The sequence below is a fragment of the Aulostomus chinensis genome, chromosome 13, assembly GCF_037954235.1.
Source record: "Aulostomus chinensis isolate RoL2024-O1b breed Wild chromosome 13, RoL_Achi_v1.0, whole genome shotgun sequence".
Lineage (NCBI taxonomy): Eukaryota > Metazoa > Chordata > Actinopteri > Syngnathiformes > Aulostomidae > Aulostomus > Aulostomus chinensis.
In genome coordinates, this window is record NC_141332.1 from 25,706,954 (window position 1) to 25,731,997 (window position 25,044).

Genomic DNA, 25,044 nt, shown 5'->3' on the forward strand with positions numbered 1-25,044 from the left:
CATTAGCTTCAGACTATTTTACAACTCAGACGCCTTCTTGAGCAGCTCCACTCACTTAAACTCCACTGGGGTCCTGTCCTGGTCCTAACTGGGGGACTCATTTGATCACTTCCTGCTGCAGGGAAGCTTGGGAACAAACATGTGCTGCATGAGAAGTGGACGTAGCCCCCGGGTCTGAAACCACGTCATGGCCGTTTTCACTTTGATAGCCATGAACTTTGACCTTTTAAATAACACAAAGACAAATGTAACACTTTGCTCCCTTAAAATGCATTTAAACTGAAAGGCACTAAAGAGTTGTTCGTTTAGGGCTGCTTTCAACTGAAGTGCGCGTCTGATTAATATCCCAGTGATGTAAATTCCAGACCAAGCTTGTTATCCACCTCCTCGTCCACGTATGGACACTTTTGGCTCTGAGATATGAAGAAAAAAACGCCTCAAACCCTTGCGAGATGTCACGGAAGCGACGTTCTCTTCTCTAAATATAAGAAACGACGTTCCAACCAGATCAATTCACACTTTGCTGATATGAAGGCTCGACAGTAAAAAGGCACAGCCAAGAACCGAAAGCATCACATGAGCCTGCAAACTGCGGTTTCAGGTTCATTCCCCCTCTGACCGTAAAATTCGTCAGGAAATGCTTGTGACATAACTTGTAGGCATGAAGACGGTCAAATTCTGAGGTCATGGATGTCACCTGTTGGCAGCGCTCATCAGAAGATATCTAGAACTGATGAATGAGTGGATATAAATCACCACGTGATTCGTGGAGGTCCTGAACCGACCGGAGCAGAGCTGATTTTCTAAGCGCAGTGACAACACACACATCCAAGTGGGCGGGTTGAACAAAACAAAACAACAACAGACAAACCAGACCTTTAAAGGAAGCGAGACGAATGAGCTCAACAGATTTTTAGCTTTGACAGTTAACATAAACTACAGTCAGACGGAGTCGAGCTCAGCCGAGACCAAACATCACGAGGACGAATTCTGTGAACGTCCCACCAAACTGCAGGACGTGGACAACTTTTCCAGGCCTGGAAAATGTCCTTTCAGATCCAGGACTCTTCCAGGTTTTTCATGCCAGTATGAATGCCGTTACTGCGTAGCTTCAGAGGGTTAACGAAGGGTTTGTTTTGCGATATCCTTCCTTTTATCAGTTTATCCTGTTTTATGATTACACCCTTGATACTGATCTGGATGGCCGATTACAGGGAGCCTGCCTGAAGCTTCCCTCCATCCAAGACGTCAGATTGAACATTTTATAAAGGTCAACCATGTTATAAAACTGCTGCAGGAGCTATAAAGCCACGGAGGTGTGGAGGAACGGATGATGTAAACGTGTCCAAACACGAGAGCAGTGTCACATGATGTCTGAGAACAACGGAGTGACATCACAGCGTCACTCACCGCCGAGAGAGGAAACGAACACGTCAGCTCTCTGCGCTCCAGATCAGCGTTCATCAACAGCACCACGACAAGGCACGGGCAGGATTCGGTTTTGTTTTTATTTAATAAGCTGGTTCATAAATTATCGCACATAAAAGATTCTTTTCAGTAGTTACAAAGAGGATAGCAACTTGAGTTAGCGGCTGGAAAAAATAAAAACAAATGAGAAGTATGTTGTTGACGTGGGGCTTTTGAATGTTGATCTCCACAAGTCAGCAGTTCATGGCGCAGAGGAGAGAGGAGGGAACCGGCAAGGGGTGTTCAGCGTCCAACCACTGGCTTCCTGTAACACAGACGCGGCCGTCTGTCCTCCCGCTAGCAGCAGACGATGACAGTTCAGAGCACATGCCGATAAAACAACAAAAGGAATGCTTTGTGTCCAGTGTACTCAAAATAGTCTCAAAGTAAAATGAGGGAATCTATTATAAAATGAAAATAAAGACAGGACTAGCTACATGTGAGGCTCACGAAAACAAAGTGGCATCTTCTTGGCTCGACTTTCCCTTCGTGTCTCATGAGCGAGCCAGCGAGAAGCTACGAGGGCGTCCGACAGAGGCGGCGAGGAGCCGGCTGGAGGTTCAACAACTCTTTCAGTCCAAAATCTCTCCTCTCTCACGTAGGACTTTCTCCAGCTCCTCCCCTCCCATGGTGAAATCATAGCAGACCGATGTGTTTCGAGAGCAGGCTTGTGTGGTAAAACTGGTCTAAAGGAGTGAAGGTGTCAGTCACCGGCTAACGCTAGGCTTGATTCTACGAGGCTGGAATCCTCTGCTCTTGCACGCTCCCCAGCACGACGGAATCCTACTTGGACACCTGCTGCTGAATGTGCTGCAGGAATTCACAGTAGGAGGACGCCGACTCCGATCGATCCTCCACCAGGCGCTGGAAGAAGGTGGCTTTGGCCGAAGCATCGTCCCTGCAGGACAAAGACAGAAAGAGGAAACGGAGATTCTGTGTAAGGCACCAGCATCACGCTTGAGCCAGGACGAAGAAAGGCGGCGATGATTAATCTTATCAATTAATCTGCAAATTATTTTAACGATTAATGAATTGTTTTGTCAATAAAATAATTAAAAAAAAAAAAGACTTCTTGTTTTTTGTAAGAAGTGAAAAAAAAACCATTAAATCGGCAAATGTTTGACATCAAAAGTGCAACAGAAGCCCTGCTGACACTGAAAAAGAAACATATAAAAAACAACAACTGTAGTCTCTCAGTTCCTGTGGGATGGAAGCAGCGCGAGCCTTCACTCAAAACATGACGGGGCCAAAACACCTTCATTCCACCACTGCACAGGGACAGCGAGCAGCACAGTCACACTCAGCTTAGTGCTGCTCAGTACACACTGTCAGAGCGCTGTCCTGACATCGGCTACCCTTCCCCACCATGGCGGTGTAAACACATGGTTGAGCAACAACGCCGCGCCAGAGGAAATAGGGGAAACAGTCACAATACATTCCCAGTGGAAGCTGCTGCCACTGCTGTCAATCAGTGACCTCACTATTACTGTGTTTACACTGGAAATAACTTCTGTCAAACTGAGAAAACTGGCTACTCTGACACGACTCAGGCCCCGCCCTGGACAAGGACAATCCAGCAGTATGTGTGGCGTGTACCAACTGCTGCTGTTAAACAAGTCTGCATGTGTGGGCGGTGTTAGGCCGATATGACAGGCCGCATCCTGTTGAACAAGACTATGACATATAGCTGCATTACAACTCGCAGTCATACGCTCTTCAACGTGTTTTTCCCGCTCTGACGCCCTCCTAGCGGATCGACCGCATTCATCTCTCATAAGTCTAAACAGCCTCAGAGCTCGGTGACGGCCACGGAGCAGCATTAGCTGTAGCAACATGGCCAGATCTGAACTGGTGAGAGTCCCAGTCTGAGGGCGTCTCCACGCTGAATGTAAGTCCCAGTGCCACATCGTGGTTACAGGAAGTAACCCTGAGGGAACAAATGACACCGCTGTCTTCACCCGATGTACAGCCATATTGTGCGGTGTGATCTGTTGCACCGCGCGAGTGGACACAGGAAGTGACATTTACACCAGAGCGCAGCATTAGTCTGGTTTCACTCGTCCGACGGGTTTCAGCTCTGTTGCTCTACAGGGTGGGAGGGAGCACTCATGGCGTCTTGTAGCTTTAATTAGAGCTCCAGTCTGAAAGTGCCAGGGGCCCAAAGTTTGTCCGAGCATGTCTGCCCTCTCGGGGTTTTCAGGCCCTTTAATGTATCGATCGTGAAGGGCAGTTTGTAAGGCAGTGGGAGAAGAGATGAAGAAGCAGATTCCCAGTATCTCTTTGATACCTGCCTGCGGGCCGGCGCCTGGCGAGGAGAACTTTCTGTTTTCACTTTCTCTCCAACGTCCTAACAAGCAGACCCCGAGCTTTCAAAGCAGGGTCCTATCACACCCCGAGTGCTCGTCAGATGCTAACCCCGAGGTGAGGCGGCTCTTACTTGATGACGTGAATGGTGGAGCTGAAGGCTCTGTTGTCCTGCAGCCAGTCGAGGAAGGCTCGCACCCTCTCAGACAGCGGCGTCTCCAGCTCAGAAATGTGACTCTGGGGTTCATAAACAGGCAGAGGAGAAGCAAAACATCAACAACATTGTTTTCACTGCTGTGGACGTCAGATAGCAAAGCAGAGCATGCAGATTCAAATCTCTGCTACACAATGTGGTGCAGCGAAATATGCATGTGGTTTGGAATGTGGGGAGTGTAGGTGGCTCTGGGACGCTTTCTGGAAAAGGGAGATAAACAGAATAAACAAGCGCTGACGGCTGCTGTTCGCCCACCGTGTGCGGTAATGACAGAGCTTTCTAGGTAGCTGCAGTTTGTAGTAAAACAAAAAAAAAAAAAAAAGCAGAAGAGCAACACCAGCAGATCTGTTTTGCTGCGCTAGTTGTTTTTTTAACAATGCAAACAGAACCAGAAGTGTAGAGCACCTTCTTTGTGAGGCAAGACTATGACTTAATTTTCCAGGGAAATGATTTCCAACACCACATTGCATCACTCAAACTGGGCGGTGGTGTGTGTGTGTGTGTGTGTGTGTATGAGTTCATGATGTAAAACAACAGTGACTAATCAGTTACTCTCTGTCATTCCCAGATATGTTGAGTATGAATGAAATGTCTCCACAGAAACTGAATTCAATCACTGAACTTCTCAAGTGTGAAGTCATCTTGTTGGGTGGTGGTGGTGGTGGGGGGGGGGGTTATTGAAAAAATAATATCTGTACAACTAATGTGACAAAAAAACAACAACAAAGCTTAATAATGACGCCATTTCAAACTTCACCAAACTTCATTCAGAAAACAATTATTCTAAAAGTTGCTCGCTTGCCATCTTGTAGTGAGACAAGACAAATCATTCATTCAATCTTGTGACTAAACAACATAATAATGTATTTACTTCGGCATTATTTTGATTTTATTATTGCCAATTGATCACCAAAGTCCACGTTGGAAGGGACAGTTGTTGGTGCGACTCCAATGGGTTCAGGGCGGCAGTGTGGTTGTGGCTGATGACCGGAAGAAACATGAAAAGCACACGAGAGCGGATTCAGTTCTCGTGTCTGACTGACCATGTTGGCGGGTATTGACGCGTAGTTTGGGCAGCCCAGAACATCTCTGATGAACATCTCGTGGCAGCATTTACCGATCCACAGGTAGAACACCTGGACCCATGGAACAGGACACAGATGTCAGTCAAAAAGAAACTTTTTTGAGAGCCTGGTTTTGTGTTAAGAAGCAGTTCCTCACCACTTTTAACAGCATCACAACAGAACACATACAGCACTGACGTTTGTAGGATAGAATTCTTTCTTCCCATAAAATTACAGTGGGTTGCGTCTTATTTTTGCCGAATTCCTCGAAATGAATTCTGAAGCGCTAAACGAGACTGTTAATGAGACGATGAAAGCCCAGGCCAGGGTATTAAGTGTAAGTAGCACTAAGAGCTTACGTTGCCGCAGTCCATGAGGAACGCTCCGTCTCTGCTCAGCCTCTCAGCAGACAGGTGGAGCAGATGGGGTTGGGGAACCAGTGTGTCGTTAAGATGGAGCGCCCCCTGCAGGTCACACACAAACAGTGCAACTGATTTGCAGGAGAACTTACAGGTTTTGAAATGCATTCGAGAGAGAGAACCACTGCTATTCAAATGTAAAACACAGCCACAAATTACAATGACAACTGCAGCGGAGCATTGTGGCTCCGGAAGGTCCATACACTGCAGAATGTAACTCCGATGGTCACCGACTCATCCCCCAAACACCCCCCAGTTCAGTCCGGTCCTGTAGTACCTGGTCAGACATGTTGTCCAGGCGGTACAAGTCAGGATGAACCATCCGCATCAGCTGCTGCAGCGGCTGCGTCTTGAATTCACACATGGCAAAGACCCGTTCATCCAGACGCGTGCTGGTTCCTGTCCGCAGCGCTTTCTGGAAGGACACGCAGTGCTTCATTCCTCCAGATTTGGAGTGATTTATATCTGTAGTCGACTACAAAATATCTAGGAAGGGAGGCTCTCTTATTGCATGTCACTGAAATGTCACATTTAGGGATTCAAAAGTGTAACTTCAACTCAAAAGCTCTAAAACCAAGGTCTTCTTTCACTGCCAGGGGGCATTAATAAGAAGTGAAGAGTGTTCAACACTATGGCTTCAGGAAGTGAGTGATTAACTTCAGTTATTTTCAAGCAAAAATGATCAGTATCACATTGACATCACATTCTCTCTGCAGCCACCACACCTGTTTGAGCAATGACAGGATGTAGAGGGGGAAGAGGCGCAGGGCGGCAGGCATGACGAGGCCCGACTGCTGCAGGTTCGACACGTTGCTCTTGTAGGCGCTCGCAAAGTCCACAACCGCGTTGACCAGAGCGTCCCGGGCATCCGACAGGCTGGATGATATCGATCGGTCGATGGCTGGAAGATTGACGTCAAAACATTTGAAGAGTTGCAGGGCAAAGGGCAGATTCAGACCGGATATGTGAAGTGGTTGTTCCCTGCATTTACAGGCCAGGACCACACGACCTCATCACGTTCTACTGTCACAACTTCGTTTTTGGAGTTTTTCCTGTGATACTTCACAATATTTTGGATTTTTTTTTTTTAGGCTGAACTTACTTTCACAAAGCATATACTTTAAAAGTGAGGCTACTTACGGGCACTTAAGAGGAGATTTGCACTGATTTAGTTATTTTGTCAGTGATCAAAAATATCAACTTCAACTCTTTTTTTAACGGTGTACAGTATCATTAGACAGACATTTCTGGATTCTCCCCACTTCCATTCATGATGGCTTCCATGGAGCTGCAGTAGGAACTGAACCCACAGTGACGAAAAAGAGACTCCACTCACCCATGTTTGCTAGCAGACACGTGATGGCCTGGACATCAGCCCCAGCGTACACGTCACTCAGCTGGCTGACCACCGGCAAGCACAGAGTGTGGACCCTGATACGCCTCTTTCCTACAGGAACGGGGGGGGGGGGGGCAGGCATAGAGTAGCAGCCCAAAAAACGGAAAATCAGCTGTTGGTTATGACTTACTTGGAGATTTAAAACAAAATCAAAACACAAAAGCAAATACAAGTGAGAGAATCGTTTTTTTTTTTCCAGAATAACCGTGTACCACGTGCTTCAACGTGGGAATCAGTCACAACAGAGCTCAACTGCTGGCTGTCATACTGCTTCGAAATTTTTTCGTGCAATAGCAAGGGTGTGGTGACGAACACCTCTCCTTTACTGCAGCTGGGAGGGCCTTGGAAAGACTCTTTCTACTGCACAGACAGCCCAGCTTTATGGAAGGAACGTGTGCTGAACGTGACGGGGGAGCCCACGTACGCTCACAAGTCCCTCCATTACTTTAAACGTGTGGCTGCAAGCACCTTTACTGGAAGTGTAGAGCAGAGCGGCCTGGAAGCAGGCCAGAGACGAGTCTGCCAGAGAGTCTTCGATTGACATCTGGACAGCGAAGGCAGAGTCTGGATTCACATTCGCCAGGGACAGCAGGTCAGTGGAGCGCACAAAGAAGTTACCATGGAAGGTATGGATGGATAAACCTGGGGGGGTGGAGAATGACATGTTGGAGAGATGTTCATCTGGTGAGAGTTCAGATGCGACACACTAAGGCGCACATCCAAAAATCTATCTGCTTAGCAACTGGTTAGTGAGGTAAGAGAAATATTGTCAGGGAGAATAACATCGGAACAAGTGGGTGTCACCTTTAGTGCATCGTATTCTCATGACCGCCTCCAAGCCGATCTTTCTGGTAAAGTAGCGTTCCAGGTCCCTCTGGAACTTCTCCAACTGGGCCAGGTTGTGGATGTGATGAAAGGAAGGGTAGTAGAAGATGCTGCCCGCCGAGTACTTGGAAATACACGCTGGAGAGCAAGGAGTCATTCACAGAGCAGTTAAGCATTTTAAAAGCATGAAACAGGACATCTCGTCAGGCCAAGAGCAGGTGTGATAACCAGGAGTCCCACGGCGGTGTTGGCACTCACGTCAAATAAAATAGAGACAACTGATCATGACCTTGACCTTGACCTGAAAGAACTCTGTAGCTCACCAGCCAAACGTCTGGTAGATGAAAATTCTACCAGCAAAACGTTTTCACATCGTACAAATCACCAGAGAATTCCAACAGAGGATAAATCAAACTGTGAGTAAATCAACCGTTTTGTTGACAACTGGCAATGACGATTCAATTTGATTATTTCATCAACTTTTAAATATGATTTTGCTTTGCTTTGCTATGATTAAAAATAAGAGGTACTTCTAAAAGGTGTCATTTTAAATAATCTTCCTGACCATCTGAGAACAGATCTCTGATTGTTCCTCACAGCTCTAACACATTTCCCTGCGAAGCGATTTCGACCTCACACCACAAAGTTTGTTGTTGAGGCCGAGGCCGGAACTTTACGAAGTGCTGTAGAAGTACAGTTGATCTAGTTCAGTTCTAAGTGGAAACGGGGCTATCAGTCCTCTCAGGGCCAGATGGTGTGATGCGTCCTGCAGGGTAAAAGAGCATCAGTGCAGTGGGGCTCACAATGCAGGTGTCTGCTTCCATACAGGTGCTTATCAAAGAGGGGATGTGGTGCACAGTTCCAAAAATAGAACACCACGGAAGCCTGGACTTAGTCTACCCACATTTGGTGCTGGGTGGGTGTGAATTCCAGACGCTGACCTGGCTACATATGAATCACAGAGATGGACGGTGAAAGTTGTGCTCTTACCTAGCGATGCAAGGTCGGAGTACTGGGAGCTGAGCAGGAAAAGGTCCACTCCAATCTGCTGCCCCGAACAGTCCAGAGCGAACTTCTTGTAGAAGTCCGTGGCGGGGCCGAGATGCTGCACTCCCTGCAAATACACAAGCAAAGAACGAGTCACTCTCCTTCACGACACACACACACACATTCTCAAAGACACACTTTGATAAGCTTATGCGTAACTGAGATTTTGAGATATACCCACGAACATGAAACCATCAAACGATACCTGCAGCTGTTAAAACCAGAGCTTCACAAGAAGACTAGCAACTGTGCGAAAGCCATATTTCCAACTGATCACATCAGGAGTGTTAAAACCTGGCTGATGAAGAGTACCATGCATTTACTGCTTGATGTATAAAGTGTACATTTTTCAAAACTATCCTGAAACAACAGAAAATCGATTTCCTCCTCACAAACGCATAGAAAACAAGGACAATATATGAACAAATTATGCAATTTCTTGGCAGTTTCCTTGTATCGAAAATAAAAAGCAGATGATGAACATTAATAAATCAGTCGTGGGATGAGAAAAAAAAACCAGACGTCAGAGCATCCACCGGAGAGTTTCTGCTTCTTAAGCAAAATCCAATTATGGTGATGTGGTTGGTAATAAAAGAGAGATCAGGAAGGAATATAAATTCTAGGAGACAGCGCTGGAGATGCCAGGATATTTCAGAATAAATCAGTGGAGGCTGTGCTTGGTGCTTCCATATGGTTTGACTTAGGCTTCAACTATCACAGGCAGTTCTGTCAACGCATTTGGTTGGAAGCGGATCAAGTATGTGACTCTCATCGTTGAACGTACGACTACCATCATTACTCTTGGAGTGTTTTGTTTACTTATAGCAGTCACTGGCTGCAGCTCTCGTCATCTATGACTGGGTGTTATGACTGAGGAGGGATTTTAATGTGGGAACCCCCTTCTACAACCTGCTGGATATTCATGAGAGGACGAAGACGACAGCGCTCGTGGGAGAAGTTTGCATCCGTTAATTCCTGCCAGAAAGGCTTTACCATTACAGAGAGCCTGGGAGGGGTTGGACAGAATATTTGCAACATCTTTCACTACAACCTTGTACATTCCAATATCAGTGAAAAAACTGGAGCTTAGAGGGTCCTGTTTCAGAACAAGTAAGTTATCAGTCGGTTTCTGGACTTCTGGCCTCAATATGTGTCTAGTTTCAGAGGCATTCCCCGTATTGGTATCAGAATCAGAACAAGTCTAGTTTCTGGGTTTCAGTGCGGACGCTCTGTAGCTCCGATAGATTTACACAAGAGTTTTCAACCTGCCGCTCAATTGATCGAAGAACTTTTCATCTCAATGTAAACACAAGATATACTGTTAGGTCTTTAAATCCTCAAAAAAAAAGGAAAAAAAAAGGCGAACCATGCGCATCAATTCCCAGGAGCCTGAGGTTCCATAACCAAGTCGCTCAAAAAAACAAAACAAAATTTCTCCACGTTTGGAACCAAAACACAGGCTGTTAGTGGAACAGTTCATCGACTAGATAAATCAACGAGCTGTGCCAGTGACAGACACACAAACCCAATCAATAATAAATCCAGTCCTCATGCATCCATACCTTTGTGCTGGAGCGCTGACTGGGGTCTTCCCTCGACTGCAGCAGACCAGCACCAAGGGTGGGCAGCTGGGTCTGGAACACAGAGACGCGTCCCCCAGTAGGAGACATGAGCTTGAAGGCAGCCTGTAACGCTGGGCCGAGGGCACTGTGGGTTTCTCTGCTCTGGCTGAACATGGCGGGGAGGGAGTTCAACAGGTCCTTCACCAGCTGGACCAGGAGAGCGAGGAGGAAGGAGTGAGGAGGCGCGTTAAACGTGAAGTGAGAAACAAAGCAAAGACAAGGTGAGGAAGGAAAAAAGAGAACAGAAAAAGGAGATGGGGAGACATGAAAGAGGAAATCAAAACATTTTCCCATCAAAAACATAAGAAACCCACAAACAGAACAGAGGCAAGGAATTCTTTTTTCACATGGAAGAACAATCTACCTCTTTACTCTCCTTCAAGTTCACCATCAGGCTGTCATGAGAAGGTATGAAGACGTCTACAAAGCACAAGCAGAGAGGTTTTACAACATTCAACATCTGATTAAAGGAAAACAAGGAAAAGTGAGACCCGATACTTTCAAAAGCAGTCGTATTCATAAAAACAATTCATGCATCCATCGAGCACCGACTGACAGTGACGATCGATCAAGACGACCGAGGAGGTCACGTGATCACCGGGATTGTCTGTTTGCAGGAGAACCAAAAAAAAAAAAAGTTGTAGATTGATTTTAAAGAAACTTTGTAAATCGAGTGACACTTGATTCAAACTTGGAACTGATCTGGAACTGGATGACATCATGTTACCTTGGAGGAGGAAGGGGCTATAGTGCCCTCTTGTGTAAAAAAAAAAAGAAAGAAAAAAGAAGACGAAATTCCGTAAAATGTTGAGTATAAACTGTCAGGATGACACCTCTCTAGTTTGATGCAAAGTGATTAAAGTAATAATGAGAAGCTTCGATTTATCAAAACACACCTCACCCTGTGGTACTGGGGACACAGCTTGGCAGGAGTCTATAAATAAAATTGAGCTGGAGGCTTACTTACTGATCAATAGGCATCGACAACATTCTGCGATACTTCAAACCGATGTTATTTACCTCATTGTACACAGACATAAATAGATGAGCATCCCCCCCCCCTCACACACACATTTTTTCCTCGATGTAGTCGGTGTTGGGGTTAAATGCAGTCATGGAACCTCAAAAGCCCTGCAGCAGCAGCAAGATGCTACTAATCTGTGCTTGTGGTGAAAGAATGTAGAGTTAAATCAAGTGAGCAGAAATGTCCTGTTTATTCCAGTAAATTCCCATTTATTTCCATGAAAAGACTTCAGTCTCGGTGTCCTGGAAACGTTCCACCCTTTAGTACCCAATATTGGTGATAAAATTAAGTTGTTTTATTAATCTGATTTGATCAAATCAAGATTCTTGTTGCGGTGAGATGACATACCGTCTATGTCTGACACCACCAGCATCTGCGGCTGGGACAGTCCCTCCTGGAGGTTGTAAAAGTGGATGGTGCTGTCAAAGGTGAGGAAGCCCAGCTTGGTGCGGGAATCTCCTGGCAACCTGTGAGCACATGAGACCGCTTTCAAAACTCTCCATGCAGAGGCCTGAGACCCACAGAGTGACCGTCGCAAACCAACTGGCCATGTTCACCTCGCCTTGACCCCCCTTTTTTGTCGATGTTTTACAAAAACATGACAATTCATTTTCCTCTTTTTGCATTTCTACTGGATCATTTGGCCAATAAATGTGTTCATTCACTGTTGATAATCAGCAGCACTCACTTATCCAGGTTCTCCAGAAGTGATTCACAGAAATACTTCAGGTATCCGGCTTCCACGGCATTGTGAGACACGTCCAGTACAAACAAGTAGACTGCTGGCTGAGGAGGCCGCAGCTGAACACGTGAAACAAACACATGTGATCGGTGAGAGGCTGTTGAATGCCTGACTGCACATACATGAGTAACCTGAGGAAAAATTAAAAAGTAGACTTTGCCTCCAAATATTTGCGCACCAGAACAAGACTGCCCTCTGGTGGACAAACTATCCCACCACAAGAAAATCCACACCTGTGAAAGAAATTCTCTGAAAATATTCAAGAAGAGCCAGGAGTTTCAGGGCAGGAGAAACAGCTCACCATGTAGTCTGAGGAGGCGATGAACTCCACCGTGGCGTTTTGGACCTCTGGTCTCTTATGAGGTTCACCGTACGACCTGGTGACCGGGTTGTACATGAACTCATCAGGTACTGAGAGGAAAAAAAAAAATAGTCATGACATCTACACACAGCACTACACTGTACCAAAGTAACATGTGAATGAGACTTGTACCATCATTGACCCGGTAACAAAGGTTACACTTCCACCGGCGCTGGTCCAGGAAGGTGACGAATGGGTTGATGTAGGTGCGGCAGGAGCGGCAGCGCACTATCGTGTTAGATGTGATCACCGGTAACTGCTGTAGGGGTGATGAAAGGATTCAAGAGAAATGATCAGAACCTTCTGAGGAAAAATGATGAAAAAAAAAAGGGTGTCCAGGGCTGAAGTTCTCCCATTACAAACTTCTTTGCGAGTTTCGGTGTTCTACCTCCCTTTCTCAACCATGACCTTTCCAAACATTCTTCCATTCATGCATCAGAAGACAACCGCAGCTTTGTTTCCCGTTTGAAGGGAATGTGTTCGAACAACTCCTCTCTTTGTTGGAGCCTCTTTTCTCCTCTTCCTCTGTTGCCTTTCTATGACTGCTTTCTCCAGGTTTGCTGAACACTTTTCTACACCTTTTCCTTAATTCACAGACATTTCACGATAAAGAACCTCAGATAGCCAGAATGTGTGTGTTTTGGACAAATTCTTTATTTGCCATCTTATAACCGCAGCCATACGACTGGGTCATCACCAGACCCCACCGCTGCCTTTGTTCCAGTACTGAAATTATTGTCTGACCCGTCAGGAGCGAGGTGATTTAGGATCAAAGGAGTTCCACTTTGGTGGTAGCTGGAAGGACCAACAAAAGTTGAGTGTTTCTCTACCAATAGTCAACATGAGTGTGTGTGAGCGCCATCTAATGGGCCATGAAATGCTTCTGATGCTCAGTTTGTGACACAGTTGTTGGAAAGGTAGTTGACTACTTCAAAAAGAGAGGATGGCCCTTGCCCTGTAATTGTCATCTATCATTTGTTTGAGTAAACACTCTCAAGCTAAAAAAAGCCTTCAGGATAGGCCAATTAGTTCAGGCAAACCAAGGCAGAAGGGATTTACCTGTAGATCTCTGAAAGGGTGTAAGAGGAGGCCGAGAGGGAGCCTGGCCTTGTTGAGCAGAGCCTGAGTTTGGGGGATGCTGGTCAGGGTACACCTGAAGGTCCTGCTCACGAGACAAAAAAAACACACCCACAGATGAATGAAGAGTTTCACCCTCTCTAACATAAATTCAAATCTCTCCTGTTTCATTTGTGGGCATCTTTAAATCTTCAATGACTTGGTTGCATTTGACTACGTGGCCAAAATCACCACTGAAACTCTTTCCAGTGACTCCTGTCGTCGTCACAGTCGGTGCGACACTCTGAGTCTCCCACAGTGGCGTTAGACAACCTGACATCAGACACTGAGCTTGTCTGAGCAGTCTGAGATAAAAACAACTCAATAAAATCAATCAAAAATGCTTTACATACTGTGGACTGCAGTTGACCTTCTTAAGTTCTGAGCTGAGGTTGGGTTCAGGGGCCTCTAGGGGTCTTGAGGGCAGCAGGTTCCTCTCCTGTAACAGGTTCACTGGCTTGAGGGCCTCCACCTCCAGCTCTGGTACCCCACTTAGTCCTCCCAGAGCTGCAGAGAGCTGGGACAAGTTGGGGAATGGCTGAAAGAGAAATGTGAAACCAGCAAGTCAGGAGCATTTACATGTGAGGCTGCGACAAGGAAAGACTCGATCCATTTATAAGAGGTCTGGTCTGAACTGAGCCCATGTGTAAGATGCCTCTGTGTCTCGGTTCTCCACAACTTGTTTATGTTCTAAACTAGAATTTGATTCAATTAGCGGCTGAACCTGGGAGTACTGCTGGTAGCTGGGTGGCTGGCCGTACAGGTCAAGGGAGGGTGAGGAGTCCGTGTGGGAGGCCAGTCCTTGCCGATAGGCTGGCTGCACGCTTGGGTAACCATAGCTACTGTATGGCGGGGCCTGGTTGGTCATATCGGCGGAAGGCGGAATGGAATCTGAGCGAGAAATGGAAGAAAAATGATTAGATAAAGGTTTTTTCATAAAACTCGTCCTCCTGCTCTGTGTAAGAGTGAATAACATTGCTTTTTCATAATAACAGTGCAAGGATGTCAGCAGTACAGTGAAATGTAATTTGTAAATACGACATGTATGCGAGCGTGCGTGCGTGCTGCATTTTCATCACTTGCTGACCTTGTCCTCACTTGTTATGGAATTATTTTTATCCCTAATCCGGGCCCAGATACTCCCATTTGGTTAAGACATCATCCGTTTATGATTTTCATTTTTTTAATGTTTGCTGACCCCACTTTGCTGCAGGCCAGTGCAAGAGGATATCATTTCTTGTCAATTTACATCTGAAATACATTGAAAATATCAGCGTTCAAAGAATGTAAAAAAACAAAACAAAAGAAAGGTGTTCAATTAAAAAATAAAAAAAATCTAAATCCATATAAATAATAAGAATACTGGTTGGAAATGTAACTTTTCCAATTCTGACTGAACTCCTTCCTATTGTGTTGCCAAATAAAATGATAGAATTGTCTCACACGCAATCCGTGCAAAAGCCAAAAGACCAAATTAAAAAGCAGATAAGGAGCTAACGGCGAGATTAGCAATAGTGGGCTGTACCTGGATAGCTTCCCCCCTCCAGAGAATCATAGTTGTTGGGCACCGGAGAGGCACTTCCTGTGGTGGAAGAGGAGGTGTCTCCACCTGAGACCAAAATTGAAATCATGAATAAAATACTGGTTGAGAAGAAATATGAGTTCAAGTAATATAGAAATAAAAGAACAAAACATTTATGAAAAAAAAGAGACTCTGAATGATAGATAGAAGACTCATAAAGAGCTTCACCAAACAGACTGAGACAGCAAAAGACTGCTCGACAGGACGTTACAGCAGGCAACGCCTCAAATGTGAATGCTGACGCGAAGAAGTTCTAGATTAAAATAAAACTTCTTCACTCAGCGGCACAGAAAAGCCACGAAATCAGTTTCAGGTGGGCACCCAAGATTTGAGTTCTATATGCAGTGTCCAAGCAACCCTCTGAGTTACAATGTCAAGGAATAACCAGATAAGTGTTTCTTTCGGTGTGGGAGCAGTTCACCCTGAAGGGGTTCTGGCAGGATGAGTCACGCAGGTGTTAGGAGGATGTTCAAATAAGCTGGGACTCTCGATTCTGCGTATTCATTTCTGACGTATCGCCAATCTTCTGCATCATTGACCGGGGGTTCTCAGGCCAGTGGAGCAGCGTTCTTCCTTGTTATTTGCAGTGCACATTAATCAGTAGGGTTTGCTCAGAGAGACAGGTGCTGAACACATCCACAGTCTGTCAGAGCACCATCATTTTGTGACCCGAGGCACACAACTGTGTGAGCGCACACTGAAGGTGGTGGACACAGATTCTCCAGACTTTGTCTCAAGGATTATCAAGTGAAAACTCCAGAGGAAGAGCAACAATATTGATGCATCAAGCAGAGAAGCGGCTCAGTGGCAGTGGGAGGCAATTCATGTTAAAAATGGGATTATAAAGGTTTGGCCTAGAACATAATTATTGACTAACGTAGCCTCGCGTGGCCAGAGCTGTCAATACCCCCCATGTCAACTGGCACAGCTGTTGCAGCATAAATAAGATGGATGGAGAAATGAACAACAGCTAAAAATGAAGTGAGTTCACCAAGATGAAAAAGAAGGAGGGGCAAAATATAAACATGGGGGGGGGGGGGGGGGGGAGAGAGTTAAAGTTTTACAACAAACCATGAGAGAAAGGGTCGTGTTTTGGTCGGCCATCACGATTACGGTGCTCGGGTTCCCTCAGGCCTCAGAGAAAAACTCAGAGTGCAACTAAAGAATGGAATTTCTGAAGCAGCAGCAGTGTGAATGCTGAAAGCTTGAAAAGGTGGCGCTCAACCGCTGGAAAAATAGACAGAGTCTCACGTCTCCATCGGCCTGTTTACAGACGCAGTGACCAAAAAGAAAAGGGTCAGGCCATAATCATTCTTACTTTGACTTCATGAGCTTCATGGCCTGTGAGCATCGTGCTCATAAAACTGTCAAATATGGACAGTACAGACAAACTTGCTGTTGTCAACAAGTCTGAAAAACACTGAGCATGAAGTATAAAAACCTAGAAATTTGAAGTTACTTCAATAACGTCCTTGCAGAACGGAACATTTTTGATATCTGGATGCTTTTTGGGGCTCAAAGTACAAAGGAGATGAAAGGAGCCATGAAACGTAGGAGAGAAGCATGAAGTAGAGTTTATAGCATCAAGACGGCAAATGTTGAATCAATACTCACATTCTTGCTACTACAGAATGGAAATGTTGGAACACCAAATAAAAAAGATGCACACGAAGCTAAAATATTCTTGTTTTTTCCTTTCATTCATTTCTCAGTTCTCAAGCAACAGTGCAGCCAGGAGGAGATGGAAATGTCATTGTGTGTGTGTGTGTGTTTTTGACTCAATATCCTGCCCAAAACATTGGACACATTATATTTTTTTTAAATGGTTCTCAGCTGTACTGGAATAAATGCAATGCAGCCACAAACACAATGTTAAGAGTATTATAGATGCAGTGCATTATCAGTCATTACAGCCACATTTGTTCCTTTCATGTCCAGTAATGAAAAAAAGAGGAGATTACAAGGCTAGAATATTTGAATGAATGCACTAATCCAGAGGAGGGCTCAACAGCAGCAAACCAAGACACGGCAGTTCTCTGGCAGAGAGCTCATTGGAGAGGACACGATCCAATTATCTCTGACTAAATCAGACATGCAGACTACCGGATTATCTGTTGTGGAGGAGCAGGACACCCGGACAGCTAAACCTTTTTCTGCCTTCAAGATTCCTCTGACAGCTGTCCTCCTCCCTCTGCCCGCAGCTGAGTGAAGACGACGCCATTCACACTAAAACGCGACTCTTCAAGCGAAGTGTTGGACTGACCAAAACACTCATTCAGCAGCCCGTCACAGTCCAGCCACCACTAATACGATAACCGCTAATTACAACTCATCAAAGCAGCATTCATGATTATTTCCTTTTTCTTATTCGCTGATATCATTCAAAATTAAAGGATGCGCGATACATTTCTGCAGACATGTTAAAATCGGTTTGGCTGATTGCTACAACAGCTGATAGCTATTGTACAAAAACAAAACACGTTTTACACACCGAAAAAGATATTTAATCATCAAGAATTTGAAAAGGGGATCATTTTTTTAAATTTCCCAGACATCGAAAGCCCAGTCAGCCTCATTGCATTGTTTCCTTGTTATGCGTTGGACACTTCTGACGAAACCTGAGCAAACCTGGGCTGACACGAAGATCTCCCATCATGACCAACACGTCAAAAATGGAGCTCAGTCTACAGATACCAATGATGTGCCGATCATATCTCATGTGTTCAGTCGAGAGCAGGGGTGTCAAACTGAGCCAGGAAAACGCCGTGTGGCTGCAGGTTTTCATTCCAACCCAGCAAAAGCAACACCTGATCCAACAAATGAGCTGTGTGGACAGCTTAGCTGATTTAAGTCGAATCAGGTGTTACTTTTGCTGGGTTGGAATGAAAACCTGCAGCCACACGGCGTTTTCCTGGCTCAGTTTGACACCCCCGCTCTCGAGGGATTGGAATCGTTGAAGTTAGTCGTTGGCAACTGCTCATTTACACATTTACTTTTTGTTAAATGACCAATGTTATCATTTGAAGTTGTGTTTCTTGTGATAAGTTCACGGTCAGAGGGGCTAATTTGATATTACTATTAACAATCTCTCAGCAGGATCCAGTTCTAATGAGCGAGAACCCTTCTCAAATCAACGTTCACAGCTGTGCAACACGACTTAACTTTTATTTCCAACTTTTTGCTTTTTGTTAATTTCTCACTTCAACATAGAAACAATATTCAGAGTAATAGCACAACACCCAGAGCAAACTGGCGGTGTGTTGTTGCAGCACACAACGTGCAACACCATGGAGATTTGGGTGGATCACGGGGGAAAGCTGACAGCTAAAACAAGCATCTTTTTATTAAGCCGTGTGGTAATGAGTGGTGACTGTGCTGACACATTCTGCACCCGTGTTCCCTCCTGGGGAGCAGGTGATTCAGCACACATGCACTGAGAGCCTGCATCTACTAGCAGGGGAGAGGCTGTATTTAAAGACCTTGTTAACCTCTGGCTGATGACACAGCTCCAGCGGGAGAGTCATCAGCACCCAACATAACACAGGTGAGAGACTAGCAAAGCTCACAGCAGGTGAAGTACGCTGGTAGTGTTACAAACTATTACATCGATGACAAAAAGGTTTCACCTCCTGTCTGTATCACTCGACAACCTCCTCACAGCGGCCATTTTGACACGAAATCGTAGGAACACGGGTGATACAACTGATTAGAATGAAGCTTCTGATGCATGTCAGTTCAGCCGACATCCAACGCGTTTGATTAGGGTTTCATGTCAAAACGGCAGCCGTGAAAGAGTTAAATAAAAATTGTGCTGTGGGTCTTGGCGTTTTCATCGGATTTGTTGGCACCAACGAGAGTACTCCAATGAGAGAGAAGGTGAAGTACTGCATCGCGGTTGTATAGTGTCACAACTGGTGCTGGTCAGAGTGGCTTTTGACCATTAAAATATTTTCATTCATGATTCCCAGAGGACGTTTGTGCCAAACTTGACAAAATCCCCTTCAGGAGTTCCCGAGAGAATGGGACAGAACCCCAAAACCAGAATTCCTCCGGCTCACGGGGATGCAGGAGCATGAAAACACAGCTCAAGAATGGTAAAAAGTAAAGATGTCATTTACAGTTTCCAGTGACAGAAGCTACCCTGCAACCAACAATCTGCACCAATTTTCCCAAACGTGAAAATTTACAGAACCAGAGAAAAGCACCACATCTTTACAGTTATCCAATAATTAGGATCATACAATCCAATTTAATCATCCAATAAAAGCCAAGTTATTTATTTGCTGACCATTTCTCTGTTCCAGGAGTAAACACCCAGCAACAATTCGGTTCAAGGAATGCGAGTCAAGATTTACCGACCAGGGCCATGCAGTCCACCACCAACACCTCAAGAACACAACCGCTGTGGGAGCCATGCAGGATGACAGGTTCTCCAGGACGACAATTACACGGGCAGAAAGTGGCAGAGGCCTTCAAGATGAAACAAAACGCGACGCCACTTACCTCTCGCCATTCCGGGAGACAAGATTTCATGTCAGTGATGAGACAGAGGAGGATACATGCACATTTAGAGGATGAAATAGGAGCAGCACTGATGACTGTGAAGGGAAATATGGCGAACGTTTTTAAGGCTTTTTGGACGGTAGTAGGAAGGAGAGGGAGGGATCTGATGAACCCATTAGAAAGGGGAAGGCACTGATGAGGAGCGAAACACTGATGAAGAGTGTTGGTAGGCGGAGCAGAATGGCCATCAGAAATGAGACAAAAGCAGCAGTGACCAGACGAGATGTGGGGTGGAAACGCACAAATGGTAAAAATGATTTTTCAAGGGTACAAAATATGTTTGAGGGTTTAGGACAGAGCTGAAGGAGTTGATGGGGATGGGTTTAGTGTAAAAGAAGGGTGGTGAGGAGGTAATAACTAAAGCAGACCTGCTTCCTCATCCTCCTCCTCCTCCTCCTCCTCATCCTCATCATCAGAGCTGGATGACGAGGGGGCTGCAGCTGGGCCTGAGGTGGTGGCAGAGGCAGCGCTAGCTCCACTATTAGCAACATATCCGTACTGCACGCCTGTTGGAAGGGGAGGTGGGAAAGGTGATCGACAGAAAACGGGCGGAAGTGGTCAGGTGTCTTCCAAGTGTGTTTGTGTGTGTGGTGCACATTTAGTCTGTCCTTCATTATCCACTGTGACATTTTCAGATGAACCATCGTAGAGCTCAGGGACGTTTGCTTCCTCGTACAGCAGTTACTGACGCTCCAGTAAAGTGCCAACAGGCCAAGGAATTTCTGACCGTGATGGACAGCGAGAGTCAAAACTCGTTTTGCAAAAAGTCGTCTTGCTTAAGGAGCTTTCAAAATTTACAACACACAGCATTTACATAAAACATCCCGGGAGGACTTGGAACTTCAAACATTGATTTATATCGACTATTAAGAATGCATCCATTATCTCTCGATGAAGCTTTGGATATTTTAGAATCGTCTGACTTCTCAACACATAAAAACATATAAAGGGATATTCAAAACCAAATTCTCTACATTACGATCCCCTGGAGTAAAGAGAGCCTCATCTCCAGAGTTGTTTGACAGCAGAGGAGCGTGTCCTGCTGGGCTGCAGCTTTCATGCTGACAAAACAAGACGCAGTTCCTGACTGCTGCAGGCTTGTCACAGCGACAGAGTCCCAGCAAGCTCGCAGACGCCACAGAGTCAGTCTGTAAAGTAACTTGTAAACCTTCGGAGTCAACAATTTGGCGAACTGTCACGCTGAGGGGTACGGCCAACAGTTTAAACGTTTCAGACAGCTACAGACGCGCAAACGTGATAAATAACAGACGACATCCTGCTGTCACGTGAGGATGATTTGCTTCGTGGCGATCAAACTCTTCTCAACCTGTGAAGGCAATTGAGGATGACTTTACCAGAACTGGCAAGCTGCTCAAAATCAAGAGTTAAGACTCTACAGATGAGCTCCTCTGGCTAAAAAGAGCCGGTTTCTTTTCAAATGAACACTGGCAACGATAATCAGGTTGTGACTTTTGTCACTTATTTTTTTTGAGAAGAAAACGTGTTCAGAGAAATGCAAAGCTCCACGGAGGAGATTTACGGAGGCTTGTTAAATGCCGTTGAACTTGTGATATCTGGGGATGCATCTGAATGTTTTAATTACAAAAAACTCAATGACAAAAATACTGTTCATAAAGTAGGAGGTATTCACAGGAAAAAATAAAACTAAAACGTATGACTGATTGCAAATCACGACATTTTCAAGATGCATCGATGATTGTTCCGCAATCCGATCGTAACCTGAGTCGGCTCGAGCGCATGAGCTGCCTGGAGCTTCGCACCTCGGACAGCCTGTGGGAATTTATTTTCCCCAGTTGTTTTCTTTCAGGTGGAGAGTAAATTAGCGACAGGCTCTGGATCACCCAACACTTCTTCTCCGGATCCTTCCAACGATACAAATATTAATCAAATGTATCGCAAAATGATAAAAAGCAGCAAATGTGTGATCAGTCACTGCATTCCTTCAGTCCAGGTAAAAAATAATGAGACCTCTTGATTACTGGTAATGAACCATTTGAAATACCTGTTCAAGGCATGCCTCTTGTAAAGAAATTCTCCTCTAAAGAGGAGAGGTAACTGTTGCCTGAGGCTACAATGTCTCCAGAACTCCTGGAAGCGGACACAAACCCGTTTCAGAGCGCTTTGTTTCGTCTATCGGCCTCAACGCTGTGGTCATTTGTCTGTTTACACACAGAAGAATATGATTTCATTCTTTGTGAAAGAAAAACTTCACCCGAAGTGAACTTCTCATTTTCACGGTCAGCAGGTTCAGCTGGGGCAACAGTCACTGTCAAAGCAGACGAGCAGCTGGCTGCCACGTGCCGACGCCAACCACAACTGAATGAATTCGCACACCTGCACGTTTAAAAGCGTTGGCATGAACGTTTGAGCTCGTGTCTTATGGCACAATTTGACGTGCAGATGTGAGTATTTGTACCATTCACATATTTGATCAAAACCTTAAAGCTGAGCATGAACAGTGAAAACATAATCACTTAATTATAAAATATTCATAGAAATCATAATAAAGGCATCAAAACACAAATAACCCAGGAAGGGTCACGTTTCCTAAAATGACCTCGTATCATCACAAAAAGATGAACAGCACAGAAGCAACAGACTACAAACTTCCCCTCGGTGTTTCAGTTACCTTGATGGTGCCCTGGCGAGGAATGGACTGAAGCAGAGGGGGTTCCTGAGGGCGGGCGGTCTCCCTCAGCACCGCCCGCGCTGTGAGCGAGCCCGCCAAAGGAGTCATAGTTAAGGGAGGCTTGGCGGCTTTGGTCATGGAGTTGGTGGACTGAGTTTTGGGCTGCAGCTATGAAGCACATAAAAAAAAAGAGAGAACTCTTCAACAAAAGGCAACATAAAAAACTCAGCTATTAATAAAATTCACTCAACAAATTAACTTGTTGCAGGATGTCACCTCTACGGACGCTGGATGGCCATTTTGGAAATTTAAGGTTGTGCCAAGCAAGGTTTGTAAACAAATGTCTTACATTATCACACGAACGTAAAGGTACAGATTTTTTGTAGTTCATGACAAAAACTGATGTGTAAAACATGTCTCAATTTTACACCAACGAGAGGGCACTGGGGAGAGTTCATCCCTCCACCGACACCCAACTCAAACCATGCAGTGGCGAGCAGCACCTCCAAACCTGACCATGTCCCAGCGTGGGAGAGTCCCCCAGTTCCAGGAGATGAAACCTGATAATCACTGGATTTTGCATGAAGGAGCACACGAATGAATGCACTGTGGTAAAAACATCACTTTCTGCATCCACTAGGTGGCACTAGAGAACAAGCGGTGATCAATATTTCCAGTGCTGCACATCCCATCCAGACAAAGGTGTAATTTTGATCTTTCATCTACGAAAAAAAAACAACGGTTGTTCCTGGTTTATATCCTGTAACCTCTAGGTGGCGCTATGACCATGACTCAAATTCAGCTTCCACCACTTCCATCCACCACAAACCTGTACTTCCTTGTCCATTGACTGTCGGCACCATCTGACCAGGAGGGGCCATAATGTACCCAGGGTGCACTGCTTCCGTAGAGGCCGGCTGCGAGGAGCTGTACTGATGTAAGGGTGCATTCATCTGCGTAGGCATGGCTCCAGGTGTGGAGATGTTCTGGGTGGAGCTGAGCGTACCATACTGACTACTTCCTGGTGCGGATGGATAGGAAACAATTGGGTACAGAGGAGGTCCAGAACCATTTGCTGGTGCAGGCACCAAACTGGGTTGTTGCTGCTGCTGCTGCTGCTGCTGCTGAGGGTACCGAGTTAGGGGAGCGTGGTAAGACTGCTGTCCATAGTAAGATCCTGGGGTGGTGAAAGGTGGATGCTGCTGCTGGAATGGCTGATGGGTGTACTGGGCATTTGATGGTGGAGGTGCAGAAGAGGATGGCGTGACGTACAGCTGAGAAGGAGGGGTTGAGCTAGAGGGAGCACTGAATGATGGTGGCGCTACATGGTGCTGATGGAGATGCTGCTGATGGTTGTTCTGGTAGTAGTTTGCACTTTGGGCAGTGTTCGTGACGGGGGCTTTGTTGGTCACAGGCGTGTAGTGGGCAGGGATGGTGGGGTAGCTCTGCTGTTGAGGTGGGGCTCCATAGTAGCCCACAGCAGGGTACATAGACGTGTAGGTCTGTGCAGGACCTGGGAGGACAATGAAGGATGGTGAACATAATGGACTTTCATTAACCTGATGTCCCAACTTCTTATATTATTTGTTAAAACTGACTTAATTATGATAATAATCATAATAATAATTATGAGTATTGCCAATATGAAAGATCTCTCGAATTCATTCATGCCTTGACTGCTGGAAAGCGTTCATCAACAGATGTTGGCAACAACAACGGGATCATCCCCCAAGAAAAACCTTATTTTCCTACAGCTGTATTTGTTTGAAAGGCGACAGCAGGTGCGAAAATGTAAGAGACTTTACGGTGAGGCTGCCACACAGCCATTGTCACTTTTTCTGTACCGTACCAGCTAATGTTAGCAGCTACCTCCTAAGGATTTTGGTTAGCCGTTAGCTAGCTTTTAGCTGAATCCCCACGAAGCTTGCGCTCCAACACTAAGGTCCCGTTTTTTAAATATTTTATTTCCATGTTAGATGTAATGTTACAATTTAGACCAGGCGAGACACAGCTAGAGCGTATGAACGAAAATTCAAAAAATTATAATTATTATTAAATTCAAAAGCCAACGCAAGCAGTTGGCAGGCTACTAAATATCAAAAAGTGCCTGCATGCTAATGCTAGCGAGCTGGCTCGTCGCACCACACGGCCTCTTACCATTCTGGCAGGGGGGCGCAGCTCCACCGTTCGGCGTTGAGCTCTGGCTGTAGCTGGTGGAGCTGTTCAGATTCGTAAAACCCGGCGCAGACATCACTCGTCTCTACGGTCCTTCTTCTCCCCTCATATAATGTTAAAATGCTAGGTTAATACACATGAATGTCACTGTCGCGGAGCTGGATTTCCCCCCAGATACGCGTTAGAGAGGCCGCTGCTGGTCTATGAAGACCCCGGCAGCCGTAGCCAGCTCGGTCGGCGGAGAGCTGATGCCTCCACTCGGATTGTTCAAGAGCTTAACTAGGTCCTGACTGTAGTCCTATCTCTCCCCCTTGTGGACATTCTCTGTAAGTATACCTCCTTCTTCTTTTAATTTGACCGGCGGTTGGTAACTAGCTTTTAGGCGCATTACCGCCATCTACCGGACAGGAGTTTGTAGCAGGGAAAAAAAATGAAATCCTTTCTATTCATCCTGTACTCTTCAAGTAAATAAC

The 25,044-nt window shown here is 45.6% G+C and overlaps 1 protein-coding gene across 2 annotated transcripts; it reads right to left on the reverse strand.

The window, feature by feature from the left end:
* Positions 1-1,495: 1,495 nt before the first annotated feature.
* sec24b (SEC24 homolog B, COPII coat complex component) lies at positions 1,496-24,876 on the reverse strand. 2 transcript variants are annotated; one of them, XM_086222306.1, is made up of 24 exons: positions 24,554-24,876; positions 23,226-23,909; positions 22,397-22,564; positions 20,115-20,252; positions 15,127-15,210; positions 14,326-14,492; positions 13,955-14,139; positions 13,545-13,647; positions 12,618-12,744; positions 12,426-12,535; positions 12,071-12,183; positions 11,731-11,849; positions 10,723-10,778; positions 10,299-10,505; positions 8,680-8,803; positions 7,669-7,827; positions 7,333-7,506; positions 6,805-6,915; positions 6,194-6,369; positions 5,746-5,883; positions 5,409-5,513; positions 5,029-5,121; positions 3,905-4,008; positions 1,496-2,365 (listed from the first exon to the last, which is right to left on the reverse strand). In XM_086222306.1, exons 1-24 carry the CDS (start codon positions 24,645-24,647, stop codon positions 2,251-2,253), a joined length of 3,654 nt encoding a protein of 1,217 aa, XP_086078432.1. In that variant the 5' UTR covers positions 24,648-24,876; the 3' UTR covers positions 1,496-2,250. The 2 variants fall into 2 exon arrangements, with proteins under 2 accessions (XP_086078432.1, XP_086078433.1); XM_086222307.1 differs by lacking the exon at positions 20,115-20,252.
* Positions 24,877-25,044: the final 168 nt, after the last annotated feature.

Bases quoted from the DNA above. Each gene is read 5' to 3' on its own strand.
- sec24b (XM_086222306.1), bottom strand. From the start codon at position 24,647: ATGTCTGCGCCGGGTTTTACGAATCTGAACAGCTCCACCAGCTACAGC. The intron at 11,850-12,070 runs GTGAGTGCTGCT...ATGTGCTCACAG, and splicing joins CTTCTGGAGAACCTGGATAA to GTTGCCAGGAGATTCCCGCA. The intron at 2,366-3,904 runs GTAAGAGCCGCC...TTTGTCCTGCAG, and splicing joins TCCACCATTCACGTCATCAA to GGACGATGCTTCGGCCAAAG.